We start from the raw sequence: 18,558 nt of genomic DNA on the forward strand, positions 1-18,558 counted from the left end.
GTGGACAGTTAGCCTGTATGCTAGATGTGGACAGTTAGCCTGTATGCTAGATGTGGACAGTTAGCCTGTATGCTAGATGTGGACAGTTAGCCTGTATGCTAGATGTGGACCGTTAGCCTGTATGCTAGATGTGGACCGTTAGCCTGTATGCTAGATGTGTATACCTATTAGTGATAGGGTGTGTTTTAATTTTTCTAACAGGACCGGAAATTGTTAGCGACTGCTCAACAGATGCTCCAGGACAGCAAAACAAAGATCGAGTTCATCAGGATGCAGATCCTCAAAGGCAGCCAAGCCAGCGAGTTGAGCTTTGACAACAACGACGTCATGGGTGAGAGAGACACACACACACACACACACACACACACACCTGCCTGTGACTCATGGAGTCCTTGGCCTCTCCTGTCCTGTGTAATCCCCTTTGACGCATATGGACACACACACACAGTGTGTATTTGAGAACAACTACATTGTAGTCGAACTACGCAGAATTGCTGATCTACAAATGACCTTCCATCCGAAATAACTATTCATTATGTGATCAAGATGAGCGATTCTGCTGAAATTGAACGCCGAAAATGTGCTGATAGACTGAACGTCCTCTTTCTCCAGCCAAGCCCATCATCAGCCCGTTGGACCTACGGGTGGAGGAGCTGTGTCACCACGCCAGGATAGAGTCAGCCGTGGCAGAGGGTGCCAAGAATGTCATGAAGCTCCTGGGCTCTGGCAAGGTCACAGAGAAGAGGGCACACTCAGAGGTACAGACCAAAGCCATACTTGAGTAAGAGTGCTGATCTAGGATCCCCCCCCCCCTGTCTATATAATTATGATCTTAAAGGCTCAACTGATCCTAGGTCAACACTCCTACCCTGGCCCCAAGAACAATTAGACCAAAAAAGGTATTCTGAAGCTATTGCTAAACTGTTAGACAACTCACTGCTCAACAAACTTATACCCAAAATGGGAGCCAACACTTTCAAATGGCTGGGATGAACTCAAGGATTAAAAATACCTTTTCTGTTTGTTAACGTGTTTTTCCTGGATCATGCTCTGTAAAAACAAGTATGGGAGCACCGTTTCAAAGCTTTCACCCGTTTTGTGCCTACTGAAGATTTTCCTGTTTTGACCTTTGACCTTGCTGTTCTCCCCAGGCCCAGGCCCGCTTCAACGAGTCCAGTCAGAAACTGGACCTGCTCAAGTACTCCCTGGAGGAGAGGCTGAGCGAGCTGCCCAAAAACCACCCTCGCAGCAGCAGCATAGTGGAGGAGCTGTCCCTCATGGCCTCGCCCACCCTCAGCCCGCGCTCCAGCATCATCTCCACCCAGAACCAGTACAGTACCGTGGCCAAACCCGCCGCGCTCACAGGTAACGGGCTGATATCCCACAGCAGTGGTCACTATTTTCATGCTGTATACCTCTCTGAATTTAGGGTTGAATGTTAACTTGGGACATGCGTGCTTCATTTGACGATAGTGTTAATCATGTATTAATGTCAATGGAAGATTTGTGCAAAAAACTAGAGTTGTTCACACGGAGTTCAAGTTCTAGCGTTTTACATACTGGCATCTGGATTTCAGTCTTTTAAAAAAGTATGCCGTTACCAATATATCAAGACAGCAGACCTGCCAACCTGCACGCATTTTGCGTACCATGCACACAATTTGAGGTCAAAGCACGCTGGTACGAAAAACAAAATAGGCTTCTAGTTGGCACATTGTGGTTTTGAAGTTGGTGCTGATCCAATCAGAGGACTTGACTTGACAAAAAGTCTAACTCTCCACTCCGGACCAACCCCTGTAGTTGTTGTCCTATCAAAGATGTTGGATAAATTCAGAGTTCACTCTTATTGTTGGGGAAAAAAAGATGTGCCTGTTTACTTAAGGGGGTGGCTCTCCCATAGACATTAATGCAATAGCAGCTGGGTCTGGTCAAGTTAGTTCATTCCTCATCTGTCTCTGGAACTATTTTCCTCCCTTGAGCTGGTTGGCAGCTCTCTACTTCGTCCGTTGATACCACTGATGTGTGAGGAAAAAGGGGTAGGGAAAGTGGAGAACAAACTGTTTGCCAAACACATTTTCCAAAGTTGTATGCGACTGTCGCGCACATAACCACTTATTTCATAGTTCGCTCTTTAGCTAACTACCTTCATTACAATGAAGGTAGTTAGCTACTGCATTGTTTAGTCAACTAAGCAAGAGCACTTTCTTGCCCCCACATCCTTTGATCGCCGCAACGGTAGTAGGCGCGAGCGCCTTGACGAGCAAGGGAACGGCGCGATGGTGAGGTAGTTCAGTGCGTATTGCTGCAGAGAGAGCTGTTCCACTAATTACCATCCTTCACAGAAAGTTATGTTAGACTGTTTAAAGATTAGTAGCCTTTGTTAATTAATCCATTCTTAAATCTATTCTTAATCTGTCCTCTTGATGTGGTTGTATGTCAACAGTAGGCTGCTAACGATGTGATAGTAGTCAGTGATGATGACAAGGCATGTTGAATGAATGGCAGCCTAGTAGTCAGACCTAACTTGATGGATGAGGTCAGAGATGGAGCTCATATAGGCCTATTTCAGTTGTTTCATATTCCAAATAGCCTACTGTAAACTAGACTACTACATTGCATCCGGTAATTGAATTATTTAGAATTTTCTCCCCAAACGCAATTTCAGCAGCCAGTTTATATTTTCACTAGACTATCCACATAAAGACACCTATTCATTAGAATAATCGTTACCCTGAAATGTAACCCCAAAAATTGTGAGTGTCATTGATACCACCTCAATTAAATTTAGGCTCAAACACGAGACTTCTGTGTCGGCTAAATTGTTTGATATAATTTAAGGGTTGACTAACCCCCTCCGGACCTTTCCCCTACCTAGCCTTAGACCTACATCAGCACCACCTTGTTATAAAATCCTAGGCAGAGCCCTGTTTGTCCATTTTTAAACGTATTTCTAGTTAGCTACTGAAAATCAGCCAATTACCAGGTACCCGTCAGTCTAATAGTCTACCATTTCTACAGAGGCAGTCTGCTAACATCATTATCAGGTTAAAACATGTGTGTTTGCCTATGATTTGAGCAGTGTGGGTGTCGCCCGCACGCCGTCATGGGTGCCGCTGCCTCGCTGAAGTGGTACTCATAAAAATGGTTCTAAGTTGGTAGATCTTGGACAGTATTTCTGTAGTACTATGCTTTGCCCATCTTCTCAAAATATCTTGTCTTCCCCAGGCACATTAGACGTCAGGCTCATGGGCTGCCAGGACCTGCTTGAGAACGTTCCAGGTCGTTCAAAAGCCGGTTCCGTGCCACTGCCTGGCTGGAGCCCCAGCGAGACCCGCTCCTCCTTCATGAGCCGGGGGAACCGCAACCGAGGCGCCAGTGCACGGAACCTCTCCAAGAGTGAAGATCTCTCTTGTGAGTCTCCTAACACCAGCAGTCTCTCCTACTATCGTTCACTTGACTGCAGTTTGTCGACGTAACCAACTTTAGTGGGCAAATGCTCACCTTTGATGGCCACTGACACCTGGAGAAGTGTGCTCTGAATGGATGAATCCTGGTTTTAACCCTACCGGGTAGATGGCAGGTATGGCGTTGAGTGGGTGAGCGGTTGGCTGATGTCAACGTTGTGAACAGAGTGCCCCATGGTGGCGGTGGTGTTATGGTATGGGCAGACATAAGCTACGGACAACGAACACAATTGCACTTTATCGATGGCAATTTCAATGCAAAGAGATACCGTGACGAGATCCTGAGGCCCATTGTCGTGCCATATATCTGATGTTTCAGCATGATAATGCAGAGCCCCATACACAATTCCTGGAAGCTGAAAATGTCCCAGTTCTTCCATGGCCTGCATACTCACCAGACATGTCACCTGTTGAGCATGTTTGGGATGTTCTGGATCGACGTGTACGACAGCGTGTTCCTGTTCCCGCCAATATCCAGAAACTTCCCAGAGCCGTTGAAGAGGAGTGGGACAACATTCCACAGGGCACAATCAACAGCCTGATCAACTCTATATGAAGGAGATGTCACACTGCATGAGGCAAATAGTCACACCAGATACTGACTATTTTTCTGATCCACGCCCCTACTTTTTTTTTTTTTTATGGTATATTTGACCAACAGATGCATATCTGTATTCCCAGTCATGTGAAATCCATAGATTAGGGACTAATACATGTATTTAAATTGACTGATTTCCTTATATAAACTAACTCGGTAGTTTTTGAAATTGTTGTATGTTTTTAGTCAGTGTTGTTGCTTCTGAAATGGCAACCTATTCCATATATAGTGCACTATTTCTGACCAGGGCCCATTACTGACGCAGCTATATGCATACATGACAAAATAAACACATTAGAGAAACCTGAAACCTGTCCAGTGACTGATTTTCCTCTGCCATCATCCCCTCGGCTTAAGAGTATGGATTGTAGCAAAACTATAAATAGACAGAGCCACAGCACTCTATGTAGTTTATCCTAAAGAAAGAACACCATGTTAATTTAATTGTAATGTCATTTGGAACAATGTATGTATGAACAATACTGTAACGTGTCGATTTTTGACTGGAACGTGTCGATTTCACCTTTGTGTTCCTCTCCAGATGAGATCAGTGCTGTGCTGAAGTTGGACAACACAGTGGTGGGACAGACCAGCTGGAGACCTGTCAGTAACCAGTCGTGGGATCAGAAGTTTACACTGGAGCTAGACAGGGTATGACACACAGACAGATGTACTTTTTCTGTTCTTTTGATTAGTGAATGATGGTATACTTTTGCCTTTTTTAAATACCCTAGTTGTGTGCGTTTTTTTTCACTTATTGTGCTTGCTAACTACTATGGGCAAATTTTCTTGATGGAAAAGAGTGCAGATCTGTGTGAAAAAAAATATAGCAAAACCTCATCTGGCAGCGCAATTTCAATTTGGGTATTTTCAACAACAATGTGTTTTACGGAGACTACTATTTATGCATTGCTCAGTTCACCCGACGAGTTAACTAATCGCCTTCTACTAATGCACGTTGTTGAAGAAAGGTTTAAATTCAATCACGCTGCCACATTCTAATGAGGTTGATGGTATTTGTCTGCACAGATCTATTTGCACCATGAAAATGTCACATGGGTTTTAACCCTGCTTGCATATGCGTGTGCTTAACCTTGTGCACGTTGTTTGACCTGCAGTCTCGTGAGCTGGAGATCTCGGTGTACTGGAGAGACTGGCGCTCGCTTTGTGCCGTCAAGTTCCTGCGACTTGAAGACTTCCTGGACAACCAGCGTCACGGCATGTGTCTCTACCTCGAGCCCCAGGGAACCCTGTTTGCAGAGGTAGCCCACGTTAACACTACACCAGGGTTGTGTTCAGAGCAGACTGAAACAGGGAGGGACTACCTCTGGACCTGTACAATTAAGAAATGTTCCGTCTTTGTTTTCGGTGCTAGCGGTTTAAAATGTGTTCCATTGCTCGCCCTAATGAACATGACCCAGTTATCGATACCCTCCTATGATGAAGACTGTTTACTTGGTAGGCCTAACTATTGCTTTTTGTTCAGGTCACATTTTTCAACCCTGTCATTGAGAGGCGGCCCAAACTGCAGAGACAAAAAAAGATATTCTCAAAACAGCAAGGTAAATCATTGTTTTCTGAAGAAAAATATATATATCATAGGGCCCAAAGTAGATTACATTTTGTTTGATATTCAACAGGATGCATTCGTTTTTATTATATTAGTTTTTATTTCTATTAGTTTATTCGATTTTCTTTAAAATTCTGTGTTCATTTCAGTTAGTTTTCAGACCTGATTTGCTTGTTTCTATTTAGTTAAAGTTGTATAAAAAATGTATTTATATTTTGTTTTTATGTTATTTAGTGTTAGGGACAGAAGGCATGCCTGGGAGGTTAGGAAGAATTTGTGTTGTATAGTGTTTTGTTTTTTTGGGAAGTCACTTCTTCCAACTAGGGGGCAGTAATTCAATGTGCAAGTGACGTCTTCATACTTCTGGTTCCTGTCAACTAATCATTTGAATGGACTTGATGATTATATCATAATTTGTGAAAACGCGGCCATTTTAAGATGTACAGTGCCTTCGGAAAGTATTCAGACCACTTTCCACATTTTATTACGTTACAGCTTTCTTCTAACATTTATTAAATTCAACAATTTCCTCAACAATCTACACACAATAGCCCATAATGACAAAGCAAAAACAGATTTTAGAAATGTTAGCAAATGTATTAAAAATAAAAAACAGATCACTTATATACATAAGTATTCAGACCCTTTCGCCTCCCGAGTGGCGCAGCGTCGCAGTGCTAGAGGTGTCACTACAGACCCTGGTTCAATCCCAGGATGTGTCGCAGCCGGCCGTGGCCGGGAGACCCATGAGCCTGCGCACAATTGGCCCAGCGTCGTCCTGTTTAGGGGAGGGTTTGGCCAGCCGGGATGTCCTTTTCCCATCACACGACTTTGGTCGCCAGTTGTATGGTGTGTCAGGAAGCAGCGTGGCTTGGCAGTGTTGTGTTTCGGAGGACGCATGGCTCTCGACCTTCGCTTCTCCCGCGTCCGTACGGGAGTTGCAGCGATGGGACGAGAGTGTAATTACCAATTGGATATCACGAAAAGGGGGTAGAAAATACACAAAACAAACAAGTATTCAGACCCTTTACTATGAGACTTTAAATAGAGCTCAGGTGCATCCCGTTTCCATTGATCATCCTTGAGATGTTTCCTCAATTGATTGGACATGATTTGGAAAGTCACACACCTGTCTATATAAGGTCCCACATTTAACCGAGCATGTCAGAACAAAAACCAAGCCATGAGGTCAAAGGAATTGTCGTGCCAAGACAAGATTTTGTCGAGGCACGATCTGGGGAAGGGTACCAAAAAACATTCTGCAGCATTGAAGACAGGAAGACAGTGGCCTCCATCAATGTTAAATGGAAGATGTTTGGAACCACCGAGACTTTTGCTAGAGCTGGCCGCCCAGGCCAAACTGAGCAATCAGGGGAGAAGGGCCTTGGTCAGGGAGGTGACCAAGAACCCGATGCTCATTCTGACAGAGCTTCAGAGTTCCTCTGTGGAGATGGGAGAACCAGAAGGACAACCATCTCTGCAGCACTCCACCAATCAGGCCTTTATGGTAGAGTGGCCAGACAGAAGCCACTCCTCATTAAAAGGCACATGGCAGCCCGCTTGGAGTTTGCCAAAAGGCACCTAAAGACTCTCAGGCCATGAGAAACAAGATTCTCTGATCTGATGAAACCAAGATTGAACTCTTTGGCCTGAATGCCAAGCGTCACGTTTGGAGGAAACCTGGCACCATCCCTACGGTGTAGCGTGGTGGTGGCAGCATCATGCTGTGGAGATATTTTTCAGCTGAGACTAGTCAGGATTGAGGCAAAAATGAACGGAGCAAAGTACAGAGAGATCCTTGATGAAAACCTGCTCCAGAGCAGTATTTCATTTTTTTTATACATTTGCAAAAAATCAAAAAAACAGTTTTTGCTTTGTCATTATGGGGTATTGTGTGTAGATTGGTGGGGGGGGGACTATGTAATAAATTTTAGAATAAAGCTGTAACATAACAAAATGTGCAAAAAGTCAACGGCTCTGAATGCACTGTATATCAAATTATTTTCATGTTTGTGGATGAATTTTCTTCTGCCAAGATGCCTTTTATTAACGGCCCAAGTGCAGTCAAAAACATGATTTTCTTGTGTGTTTAAAAAATATATATTTCCACACTCTGCAATTGTAATAATGTGCGACAATGTGGGCAATTCTTGAGAAATTGCTTATTTTTACAATTTTAATTTAAAACAATTAAGGTCCTTACCCAGAAATGATTTAATATAGAGATTAAAATGGCTGCGTTTTTTGCGCTTTTTGAAAACTATTCAAAAATCCTACAAAAGTTCAAAAACTACAAGGCTACTTCGGGGTGAATTACACCACTTTCGTAGGGTATGCACAAGGAGTGCACTCAGCAGAACGCAACGTTTTGGAACGTTTTGATAGAAATAGCCTATGTAGAACAAACCTGTCTCTTTGACATGTAGAACAAGGAATCACATCAGCTTTACTCATGGCATTTCAATCTGCAATGTTTGAGAATGTTTGGCATCTGAACGTAGCCACGGTCAGGTGAGGTTGAAATGATAAATTCAATCTCAATGTGACTTGGATTTTAAAGGATTTTACACAGGGACTGGTGCAAAACAATTTGGCAGAAGGATGCTTTCTCTCGCCCATGTTTACACCAATGAGGTATGGGGGTTTACACCAATCCAATGCTTTTTAACTTTAGTAGTACATGTAAGAAGAATCAAGTTAGCTACCCAGCAGATTTTTCCCCCCCTTGATAGCTAGTGATAGTGAAACATCACCATCTCCTGGAAGCATTTACCTGCCAGATTCATTAGCTTGTGAAACCCCTTTAGAATTTTTTGCCAAAGCCGAGGGGGGAAAAAACATAACATAATTGTTTTTATTTTTGTTCGTTTTGGAGTCGAAGGTAATTAGTTTCAGTGTGGTTTTAGTTTTTCAGACAGGTTTGTTAATAATTTGATATTAGATTACTAAATCATTTTTTTTCATGACTACTTTTAGTTTACTAGAATAACCTTGGCCCAAACAGAGAGAAACGTTATATGTTTTTATGGAACACAAACATCCATTTCACTCTACTCTGAGAAATCATACAGTTGTTTTTGTTGTCCACTTTGGATGGTTTAATTATTTTACACTAAATATAGGTAATCAAATAGTGGTGAGGTGATTATCTCCATGGTCACCCGGGGTCATAAGGTCATGCCCTGTAGGGGTGTTGTGAGGATTAGTGTTCCCCGTCTGGCTTTGTGACGGGTCTTGAGGTTAGTGTGTCCCTTACCTAGCCTGCGTTCCCTCCTCAGGGAAGACGTTCCTGCGTGCTCCTCAGATGAACATCAACATAGCCACCTGGGGCCGCCTGGTCAGAAGGGCCATACCTACAGTCAGCACTAACTCCTACAGCCCACAGGTGCCTGAGATCGGGCCCAGCAGTCTTCCGGATTCTCCAACACCCACCAGGTATATATAGAACAGGCGTGAACGATCACACACATAGACACACACACGCACATAGGTCCAACAGACTGCGCTTGGCAACCTGGGCCACACACACACTGTCACATGCCTTCTTAAAGTCTTTATCCCACATGCAAACAGTGTGGAATGCAGACATATACAGTGCCTTGCAAAAGTATTCAGACCCCTTGGATTTCTTCACATTTTGTTACAAAAGTGGGATTAAAATGCATTTAATTGTCTTTTCTTTTTGTCTACAATCTACACAAAATACTTTGTCAAAGTGGAATTTATTTAAATCATATCTTAAATATAGTCGTTGCATAAGTATTCAGCTCCTTAGTTTAGGCAAGCCAAAATTGGCTCAGGAGTAAAAGGTGTCTTAAACAAATCACATAATAAGATACAAGGACTCACTCTGTGTGAAATAATGGCAGTTGACTCGTGTGGCTCAGTTGGCAGAGCATGGTGTTTGCAACGCCAGGGTTGTGGGTTCGATTCCCACGGGGGACCAGTATGAAAATGTATTAACTCACCACTGTAAGTCGTTCTGGATAAGAGCGTCTGGTAAATGACTGCAATGTAAAAAGTATTGGATTTCAAGCAAAGATGAAACCACAAAGACCAGGGAGCTTTTCGAGAAGCCTCATAAAGAAGGGCAGTGATTGGTAGATGGGTAACAATAACAAATCTGACATTTAATATCTCTTTAAGCAAGTTAATAATTTTGCAGTGGATTATGTATTACACCACCCAGAAACATCAAAGATACAGTCGTCCTTCTGAACTGAGCCGCAGGACAGGAATGAAACTGCTCAGGGATGTTACCATGAGGCCATTGGTGATTTTAAAACAGATACAGAGTTAAATGGCTGTGACGGAAGAAAATGTAGGATCAACAACATTGTAGTGACTCCACAATAATGATCTAAATGAGAGAGTGAAAAGAAGAATACAAATATACACAATAAAAATATTCCAAAACATGTATTGTATACAATAAGCTGCTAAAATAATACTGCAACAAAAACACAGCAAAGGAATACACTTTTTAGCTTAAATGCAAAGCCTTATTTATGGGCAAACACAACACATCACTGAGTAACTGCTATTTTCAAGCATTGGTGGTGGCTGCATCATGGTGTGGGTATGCTTGACATTGGCAAATACTGGGGACTTTTTCAGGATGAAAAGAAACGGGATGGCGCTAAGCACAGGCAAAAACCTTGTTCAGTCTGTTTTATTCCAGAGACTGGGGGAGGAATTCATATTTCAGCAGCAATATTGCACAATCCAGGTGTGCAAAGCTCTTTATAGACTTACCCAAGAAGACTCGCATCTGTAATCAATGTTAAATGTGGATCTAACTCAGGGAGCCAAATACTTATGCAATGACTATTTAACATTTCTTCCAAGATACATTCAAGTATTTTGTGTTATTTGTTGACAAAAAAATGAATCCCACTATGTGAAGGGGTCTGAATAATTTTGCAAGTCACTGTATTCCTCTGTAATTAAGATGTGGCACCTTCCCTTCCAGTGACATTAGTGACCCGTTGGTGACCAAGCTGGACTTTGACAAAGAGCCCACCTCGGGACCCAAGCACTACCCTTTACCCGCGGGCATCAGAGAACCACTGGCACAGGACAACAAACTGCCCGACAAGGAGGAAGTACAGGTACGGACATGGGGTTACCACGGAGATGCCCGATTTAGAGGAAGTAGTGACTCGTCATATTTGGTAATGGTCATCCCAGTTCAAGTGAATTAAAACTTGAAAGAACTGTCAATGGAAACCTGAGTCGTGTTCAGTAAAATAACAATACAAATGCTAAACGGGGGATGTAACTGAACCTGAACATTTTCCATTGCAAAGCGTTTTGCTACAGTTTGCCATACTGAACACAACCCCACTGCCCCATCCTCCTAAGAAGTGAGTTCTACCTTTGCAGGATGCACTGGCATCGTTTGACTTCCTGAACAAGAGGAACAGCATAGCGGTGAAGTCGTTGGACCTAGACAGACGAGACAATGTAGTAGAGCCGGAGATCCAGCCTCCAGACCTGGAGCTCACAGCCATACAGAATGACACAGAGATAAGGTAGGGCTCACTTAACAACGTGCATGTTTGGGAGAACGACTACGTTGCAGTTGGACTGCGCAGAATCACTCATCTACAAATCACCTTGCGTCCCAAATAACTAGTCCGTATGTGATCAAGATCAGCGATTCTGTGCCTCTCTTAAAACTGGTCCTCTCAAATAGGCTGAATATCTGCGACTCCAATGCTGTTTGGGGAGAAACTCAGATGCATGCATGACTTGCTTTTAATCGGTTTTGGATTGGTTACAGTCAATGTATTGGGGCAGTGTGTTTCGCCCAGCTTCCACGAGAATGTGTATGATTTCCTTGGGGGCTTATTGAAAGCAATAGTTTGTATTTTTCCATGTAATATGATATCTACCTCCATTTCCAGGGAAGAAGAACAATTTCAGTTTAGTCTCAACGACTTCAAATGTGTTGCAGTCCTTGGTCGTGGTCATTTCGGAAAGGTACATAGTACACACCCAACCCATTTCTCGATCCTTTTTTTTACAGCCCTTCTAGAGAAATGAGCTGTTTCTGAAGAGGGGAAAAAAACTAGCTTTCCTAAAATGACTCCTCTCTTCACCCACTCCACACAGGTATTGTTAGCCGAGTATAAAAGCACGGGAGAGATGTTTGCCATCAAAGCCCTGAAGAAAGGAGACATTGTGGCTCGTGACGAGGTGGATAGGTAAGGGGCTCAACCTGAGCACTTAAACCAATTAGGCCTGATACTGATGCCTTTTTAACTGTTTGCTGAGCGTAAACAGGTTTACCTTTGTTCAACCCTGTTATTCAGTTCAGAGTTGATGACGGCTTTCGGGTTTTGGACATCCCCTTCAAACAGCCGGAAATACTCTGACAGTATGATTAGTAGTAATATAGTGATCAGTAGTATTTTTGTGTTCTTTTTGTGTTTTATTTTTATGGATAGTCAGTTTCCTTGTGTTACATACAGAACCCTTGTGTATTTTCTAACAGCCTTCAAAGAATATCAGAAATTCAATGTGTCCTCACAAATACATTCCTGGAAAAATCCATCAAATGTTTCTAGAGACTGACTTGGAAGACATTTTCTCTGATGCAAACGGACAGATTTTATTTTTAGGCCCGGTGGGGGTTAGTAACAGAAATGTACTGATGTGGTAAATTGAAACATCAGCTTCAAACAGCCGGAGGTACGATATTTTTGGTTATTAAAATTATATAATGATTCTTTGCTTGTTTTGTCACCTAAACTGAAATTAGGCGAACATTTTAGAATTTTAGCAATCATGTTGCAATCATGCAATCAGAGTGATTTCTATTTATTGCTCCTATAACAGTTTGATGTTTTCCACCTGGCCAATAAGATATTAGCTTAGCTTTCTAACCAAGAGTTTGGGCTGATTTATTTTCTGGTCCTCTGTAAGCTCAGTTGTTAGAGCATGGCTCTTTCAACGCCAGGATAGTGCGTTCGATTCCATGTGGCACCTATACGTAACATGTGTGCACGCATGACTGTAGGTCGCGTTAGGATAAAAGCGTCTGGTAAATGACTTAATCTATATTATGCATTTTCATTTCAGGAATTGATTTACACAGGGGATTTGAGTAGCATTGAATTCCTTTTGTAATCTAAGAAGAGCCTTGCTCAGGTATCAGGGGCTTACGTCTTTGTTTCTCTGACTCCCCCTCCCCCCCTAGTCTGATGTGTGAGAAACGTATCTTTGAAACGGTGAACAGCGTGCGCCATCCGTTCCTGGTCAACCTCTTCGCCTGCTTTCAGACGCAGGAGCACGTGTGCTTCGTCATGGAGTACGCTGCCGGGGGAGACCTGATGATGCACATCCACGCTGATGTCTTCTCCGAGCCCAGGGCCATGTGAGTGACACCAGGGTTCTGTTCATTTACATTTCAGTCATTTAGCAGATGCTCTTTTTCAGAGTGACTTAGGGTTCAGTGCCTTGCTCAAGGGCACATTGTCAGATTGTTTACCTCTTTTTTTTTAACCTTTTGGTTACTTGCCCGACGCTCTTAACCACTTGGCTACCTCCTGCTCTGTTCATTAGGCAGACAACTTTTTGATGCAGAGCGACACAGGGAGGAGCTACCTGGATTTTGTCCAATAAGAACACTGATTTTAATTTTCCTTTTGTAAAAGTTTTTGCTACAGTGCGCCTTACTCAATATACAAATATTATGCAAAGCAACCCATAAAATCATGACTTGCATTTGTAAAATGACTTGACTTGCACTTTTTTTTGGGGGGGGGGGGTTTAAAGGCTCACTTTCTTTGTGAACACTGAAGTTTTGCTGCTGCACTGAGATTATCTTCAGTCGCCCCCCCTCACCAATATTGCTGTTGGCTTTGAACTAGTGTCTTAAGTGCTCACTCACATATCCAGTGTCTTGTATTCTACATCATATTATAATAGTTTATATATTACAAAGTGGATTCTCTCCTGATTTCTCTGATTCTTTGCTGACTCCAACTGTTTATTTTTTTCTTGTCTTTGGTAGATTTTATGCAGCTTGTGTCGTATTGGGATTACAGTTTTTACATGAACATGAGATTGTGTACAGGTAAGCATATTTCCATTCACTGGGTGAATATATGCTCTGATGTAACATATATCGATGGTGATTCTCGTGATTCTGTTTCACTTTCAGAGATCTGAAGCTTGACAATCTGCTATTGGACACTGAGGGCTATGTAAAAATTGCTGACTTTGGCCTTTGCAAAGAGGGTAAGTGGGACAAACACAACCTCAACTTAATGTCACTTTTCCAACACCATTGAATGTCAAAATAAATGTATAATAACCTACATCTGACTCAGTCAAAACCTTAATTCTAACTAAGGCCTCTGCTGATCTGAACCGTATGTTGGTGTCAAACGTACATGCCTGGTGGCTCCCGACTGGTGCAGCAGTCTAAGGCACTGCATCGCAACGCTAGAGGCCTCACTACAGATCCGGGTTCAATCGGGAGACCTATGAGGCGGCGCACAATTGGCCCAGCGCTGTCCGGGTTAGGGGAGGGTTTTGCCGGCCGGGATGTCCTTGTCCCATTGCGCTCTAACGACTCCTTGTGGCTGCCGGGCGCATGCACGCTGACTTCAGTTGCCAGCGGTACGTGTTTCCTCCAAAACACCGTACAGGTGCGGCTGCCTTCCGGGTTAAGCGATTAGTGTGTCAAGAAGCAGTGCAGCTTGGCGGAGTCGTGTTTCGGAGGACACATGGCTCTTGACCTTCGCCTCTTCCGTGTCCGTACGGGAGTTGCTGCTATGGGACAAGAATGTAACTACCAATTGGATATCATGAAATTGGGGAGAAAAAGGAGTAAAAAAAAGTACCCCAAAAAAACTATATATATATATATATATATAATTTACATGTCTGGGTGTAAAGTTTCTGTACTAAACATGTGTCATGGTTATGTGTATTCTGGCAGGAATGGGGTTCAGGGACCGCACCAGTACGTTCTGTGGCACGCCAGAGTTCCTGGCCCCCGAGGTTCTGACGGAGACGTCGTACACGCGTGCTGTGGACTGGTGGGGTCTGGGGGTCCTCATCTTTGAGATGCTGGTTGGAGAGGTACGTGGGTCTAACCTTCACACCTGTCACATGAATACCTACTCAGTGTTATGACTGGTCAATACTTTGTCAGCTCTGAGAACAGAACATTTTAGAATCTTGGCATTGAATTGACAAGATTATAAAAAAAAATGTTTTTGCCTTTATCACAATTGTCATGACCTTTCTAACATTATATACATAGCTGGTCTGGTCAGTACATTCCATGTAAAAAAATTAATATATATATTATATGTCATTGACTGTATGTGGGGAAAAAAACTTTTTTTCCTGCCCCAGTCTCCATTCCCTGGAGATGATGAAGAGGAGGTGTTTGACAGCATCGTCAACGATGAAGTCCGCTACCCAAGGTTCCTCTCAACGGAGGCTATCTCCGTCATGAGAAGGGTGGGTTCCGGATCCCTTCAAATTGATCCTAATGAAACACAACACCTCAAACTACTGCTATCAGAAATCGGAAAGTGTGAAATGAGAAGAAACAAAAGACCGTTGCGTCATTGAATTACAGCTTCAATGTTTATTCTACTTTCTAACGCTCTTTTTGTTTGTAGCTTTTGAGGAGGAGTCCAGAAAGACGTCTGGGGGCAGGAGAGCGAGACGCAGAGGAAGTCAAAAAACATCTGTTCTTCAGAGTAAGTAAAGAATGTTCTACTTTCTCATATTTAATGTCTTTCAACATTCTAAACACAGCCACAATTTTAGGCAATGTGGATACCACAAAATGACATATGAAGTTTCCTGTTCATGAGACTTGCCTAATCTTGGTTATTGTCGCAAACAGTTTTTCTCATGAGGTAGATGATACAGTACAAGTCTATCCTGAGAGTTGACATAAATTCACTATTTCCTCACCCATTTTCTCCCCCCAGAATATGGATTGGAACGGACTACTGGCCAAGAAGGTTAAGCCTCCATTTGTCCCGACCATCCAGGACTCCAACGACGTCAGCAACTTCGATGACGAATTTACCTCAGAAGCGCCCATCCTGACCCCACCCAGAGAACCTAGGGCGCTCAGCGGGGACGAGCAGGACATGTTCTCTGACTTTGACTACATCGCAGACTGGTGTTAGCCCCCCCCCCCCCCCCTCCCCTCTTCTCCCTCCTCCAAATGTGTTGAACAAACACACACTGTGAACCAACCAACACAGCGCTGACTGACTGTAGCTCACCATTTTTAAAACACCTCTTTTCCAAACCAACGTCGCAAGACTGGAACAAACGGCGCACTGCCAATTAAAGACCCCCCCCCCCCCCCCCCCGCTCCCACAACTGAACCCCCGAGGTTATTCTTTAACAGAAAGAGAACAACATTTTTCTTCTCTTTAGAAACTTCAAGGGGAAAAAGAGGAGTGAGGCCTCCAGCGCATGTCATGTCTATTGTCTGACCACTGAGAATGTTGTCAAGTGAACTCTGTCAAAGGAAATGCCGGCAATATAGCCGTGATATTGAATAACATGATTGTTACGTTTTTTATTTTTATCATGTACAGAATAGTATCCCTCTGTATTTTTAACAAGTCCTTTCGCAAGCCCACTGCCATAACTAAATGACATATCTCTCTGTAAGGGTTAACACGTGTGCCATGTTGTATATCGGAATTATGAGCGCTTTGAGCATTTTATCACTGAACCGTCACTTAAGGTTAAAGACAACAAACATCTTGACTACTACTGCCTCGTCACTTGAAACCCAAGGAAGGTCTCCTTTTTGGTTTATCCTGGTCTTTCTCTCCCCCAGCTGTTTTAAAAAAAAAATTATGTTTATTTAAAGATGCCTTAATCTTCCTGTTTTTCTTACCCAAGCTTAGAGCTATGTCTAAGAATAGAGCCCAGGAAACCTTTCTTTTTAAACGGATGATCATGACACAAAAGCAGTGCGTCCAGTGTTAGTCCTCGTAGTATTACAGAAACTCTGTCCCTCGTGTACTGTGCCCATGCCAGTTTTACATGAGCGTTAACTGTACCGTTTTAAGGGTTTCTTTATGTAGTGCTGTATGGTTGTTGAAATACACTATCATTATTGCGGTGGAACCGTTCTAGACTACACAGCATACCACAAATCAAAGGAGACGGCACCGTTTTAAACGTGATCATTTGTAAGGAACACACACACACTACGGAGACCTATTCTGACATGGCTCCTTCTGGTGGATTCCTAGCACCAAAAAAGCAGTATCAAGCGTCTCGGAGTAAAGTGCCGATTTTGGATCAGTTTTGCCTTTAGGATTCCAAATCACTTTATATGGGACCTGATCCAGAATCCGCACTCCTACTCTGAGACCCTTGATATGTACAGCCCCCTAGATCTAATTCTTGAGGGGTAACAATGCGTTCAGCTAGCAATGTTGTACTCTTGAGGGCAGAATCGATTCCTCTAGCATTTCTTACAGAGTTTGTCAGTTCCATTCCAATCAAAGCCGAGAGTGAATATAGTATTTCTGTTGACTTTCCATTCACTCCCCGAATTGACCGAGTTGAAATGGAATTGATCCCAACCTCGATACTGCAATCATTCTCTTAACTGAAGGAGATGCAAGGAGACCTCGCAGCCTGCAATGATTGGACATGGTCAAATGGTGGATCTGATACAGTACAGCTGATTACCAAAACCCATCCCTCCAGTCCTGACAGTGGGACTATGGAAAACCGTGATGGGTGAAGTTGCCTCTTGGTTAAAGTTAGGATTGGGTAAAGGGGACCTAATCCTAGGGGAAACTTTACTCTGGAGTGTAAACTAAGCTCAGAGCCAGTTTGGGCAGACAATATGTAAATGAATCACTACAAGGGAGGGCAGGGTATATTTTATATATATATGTGTACACACAATTAAGCTGAACGTACTAATTTTATCAAGATATTTTTTAATTATCTATGTTTAGCGTAATTATGAAAAGATTGTACAGTTTTTTTTGGGGGGGGGGCTGTTTGAGCATGTTACAGACATACAAACCTTTTTTTTAATGGTACACCACATTGAAGTTACACAAGACTGTTGAACCTGGTGTATAGAAGCATTTTGCAGTCGTCGTTTGTCGCCATATGAATGCACAAATTAAACGCCGTTAGAGTGGTGCTACTTTCTTTGCATGTCGTATTCCATTGGTGTCAGCACATCACTCACACAACTCTGCTGTCTTCGCTTTAAGAATCTCCTGTAGAAACTGGCCATCAACATACTATGGCAATCCACTGTCCAACCATGTCTCAGAGAGTATATATCTTACTGAACTCAGACCATAGAGGACTCATCTGTGCCATTTTATAGCGTATGTGACAGCATAAGGCAGAGCCTTTCAGGCTACAACCCATAACCATAGGAGCTCCCGCGCAGTTGACTATGTTAAAATGGCGCTGCCCATGCTTAAACAGCCTTTTGGCCACTAGAGGCCTCTACCATTCTCTATAGCCTCTTTTATACCTGGTTCTAACATGCATCCTTTGTCTTGTCCTCCATTCTGATTGTGCCCACATTTTCAGATGGGGGTGTAGATGATTAAAAGACACATTTTGATCAGATTGTGATGTTCCTTGCCACCCCCAGAGGTAGTCAGGCATGCATTGTGCCTTGATATCTTACAAGTGTAGATGGTGAAAACATTTAAATAATTATTCCGTCTTCTAAAAACATTGACAGGATGCACCATCGACTTATGGCGTCAATATCTCTTTTAAAAATATATTATTTTGAAAGAATAGCTGTTAAATCTTTTGCATACAGGGATGAACTAGGAACTTGTCAGAGGACGAATGAGACACATTTTAATAGGCTTCAACCATGTGAAAATATGGGCACAATGAGAATGTGGACAAGATCAGGACAAAGGATA

The 18,558-nt window shown here is 42.9% G+C and overlaps 1 protein-coding gene across 2 annotated transcripts in view; it reads left to right on the forward strand.

Moving 5' to 3' along the window:
* LOC109874675 (serine/threonine-protein kinase N2) overlaps window positions 1–17,812 on the forward strand; it is a 45,716-nt gene extending 27,904 nt beyond the window's left edge. The window contains exons 4-22 of one of the 2 annotated variants that reach the window (XM_020466702.2): window positions 202–331; window positions 613–758; window positions 1,152–1,365; window positions 3,226–3,411; window positions 4,604–4,713; window positions 5,181–5,324; window positions 5,549–5,624; window positions 8,911–9,067; window positions 10,605–10,743; window positions 11,018–11,166; window positions 11,542–11,617; window positions 11,750–11,841; window positions 12,837–13,013; window positions 13,653–13,715; window positions 13,803–13,879; window positions 14,586–14,728; window positions 15,008–15,115; window positions 15,280–15,360; window positions 15,598–16,486. In XM_020466702.2, the coding sequence (XP_020322291.1) occupies window positions 202–331; window positions 613–758; window positions 1,152–1,365; window positions 3,226–3,411; window positions 4,604–4,713; window positions 5,181–5,324; window positions 5,549–5,624; window positions 8,911–9,067; window positions 10,605–10,743; window positions 11,018–11,166; window positions 11,542–11,617; window positions 11,750–11,841; window positions 12,837–13,013; window positions 13,653–13,715; window positions 13,803–13,879; window positions 14,586–14,728; window positions 15,008–15,115; window positions 15,280–15,360; window positions 15,598–15,801 (2,472 nt within the window). In that variant the 3' untranslated portion in view covers window positions 15,802–16,486. Of the gene's footprint in view, window positions 1–201; window positions 332–612; window positions 759–1,151; window positions 1,366–3,225; window positions 3,412–4,603; window positions 4,714–5,180; window positions 5,325–5,548; window positions 5,625–8,910; window positions 9,068–10,604; window positions 10,744–11,017; window positions 11,167–11,541; window positions 11,618–11,749; window positions 11,842–12,836; window positions 13,014–13,652; window positions 13,716–13,802; window positions 13,880–14,585; window positions 14,729–15,007; window positions 15,116–15,279; window positions 15,361–15,597 lie in introns of both variants that reach the window. The other variant, XM_020466701.2, reaches the window with a different exon arrangement.
* Window positions 17,813–18,558: the final 746 nt, after the last annotated feature.

The sequence above is a fragment of the Oncorhynchus kisutch genome, linkage group LG30, assembly GCF_002021735.2.
Source record: "Oncorhynchus kisutch isolate 150728-3 linkage group LG30, Okis_V2, whole genome shotgun sequence".
NCBI lineage: Eukaryota > Metazoa > Chordata > Actinopteri > Salmoniformes > Salmonidae > Oncorhynchus > Oncorhynchus kisutch.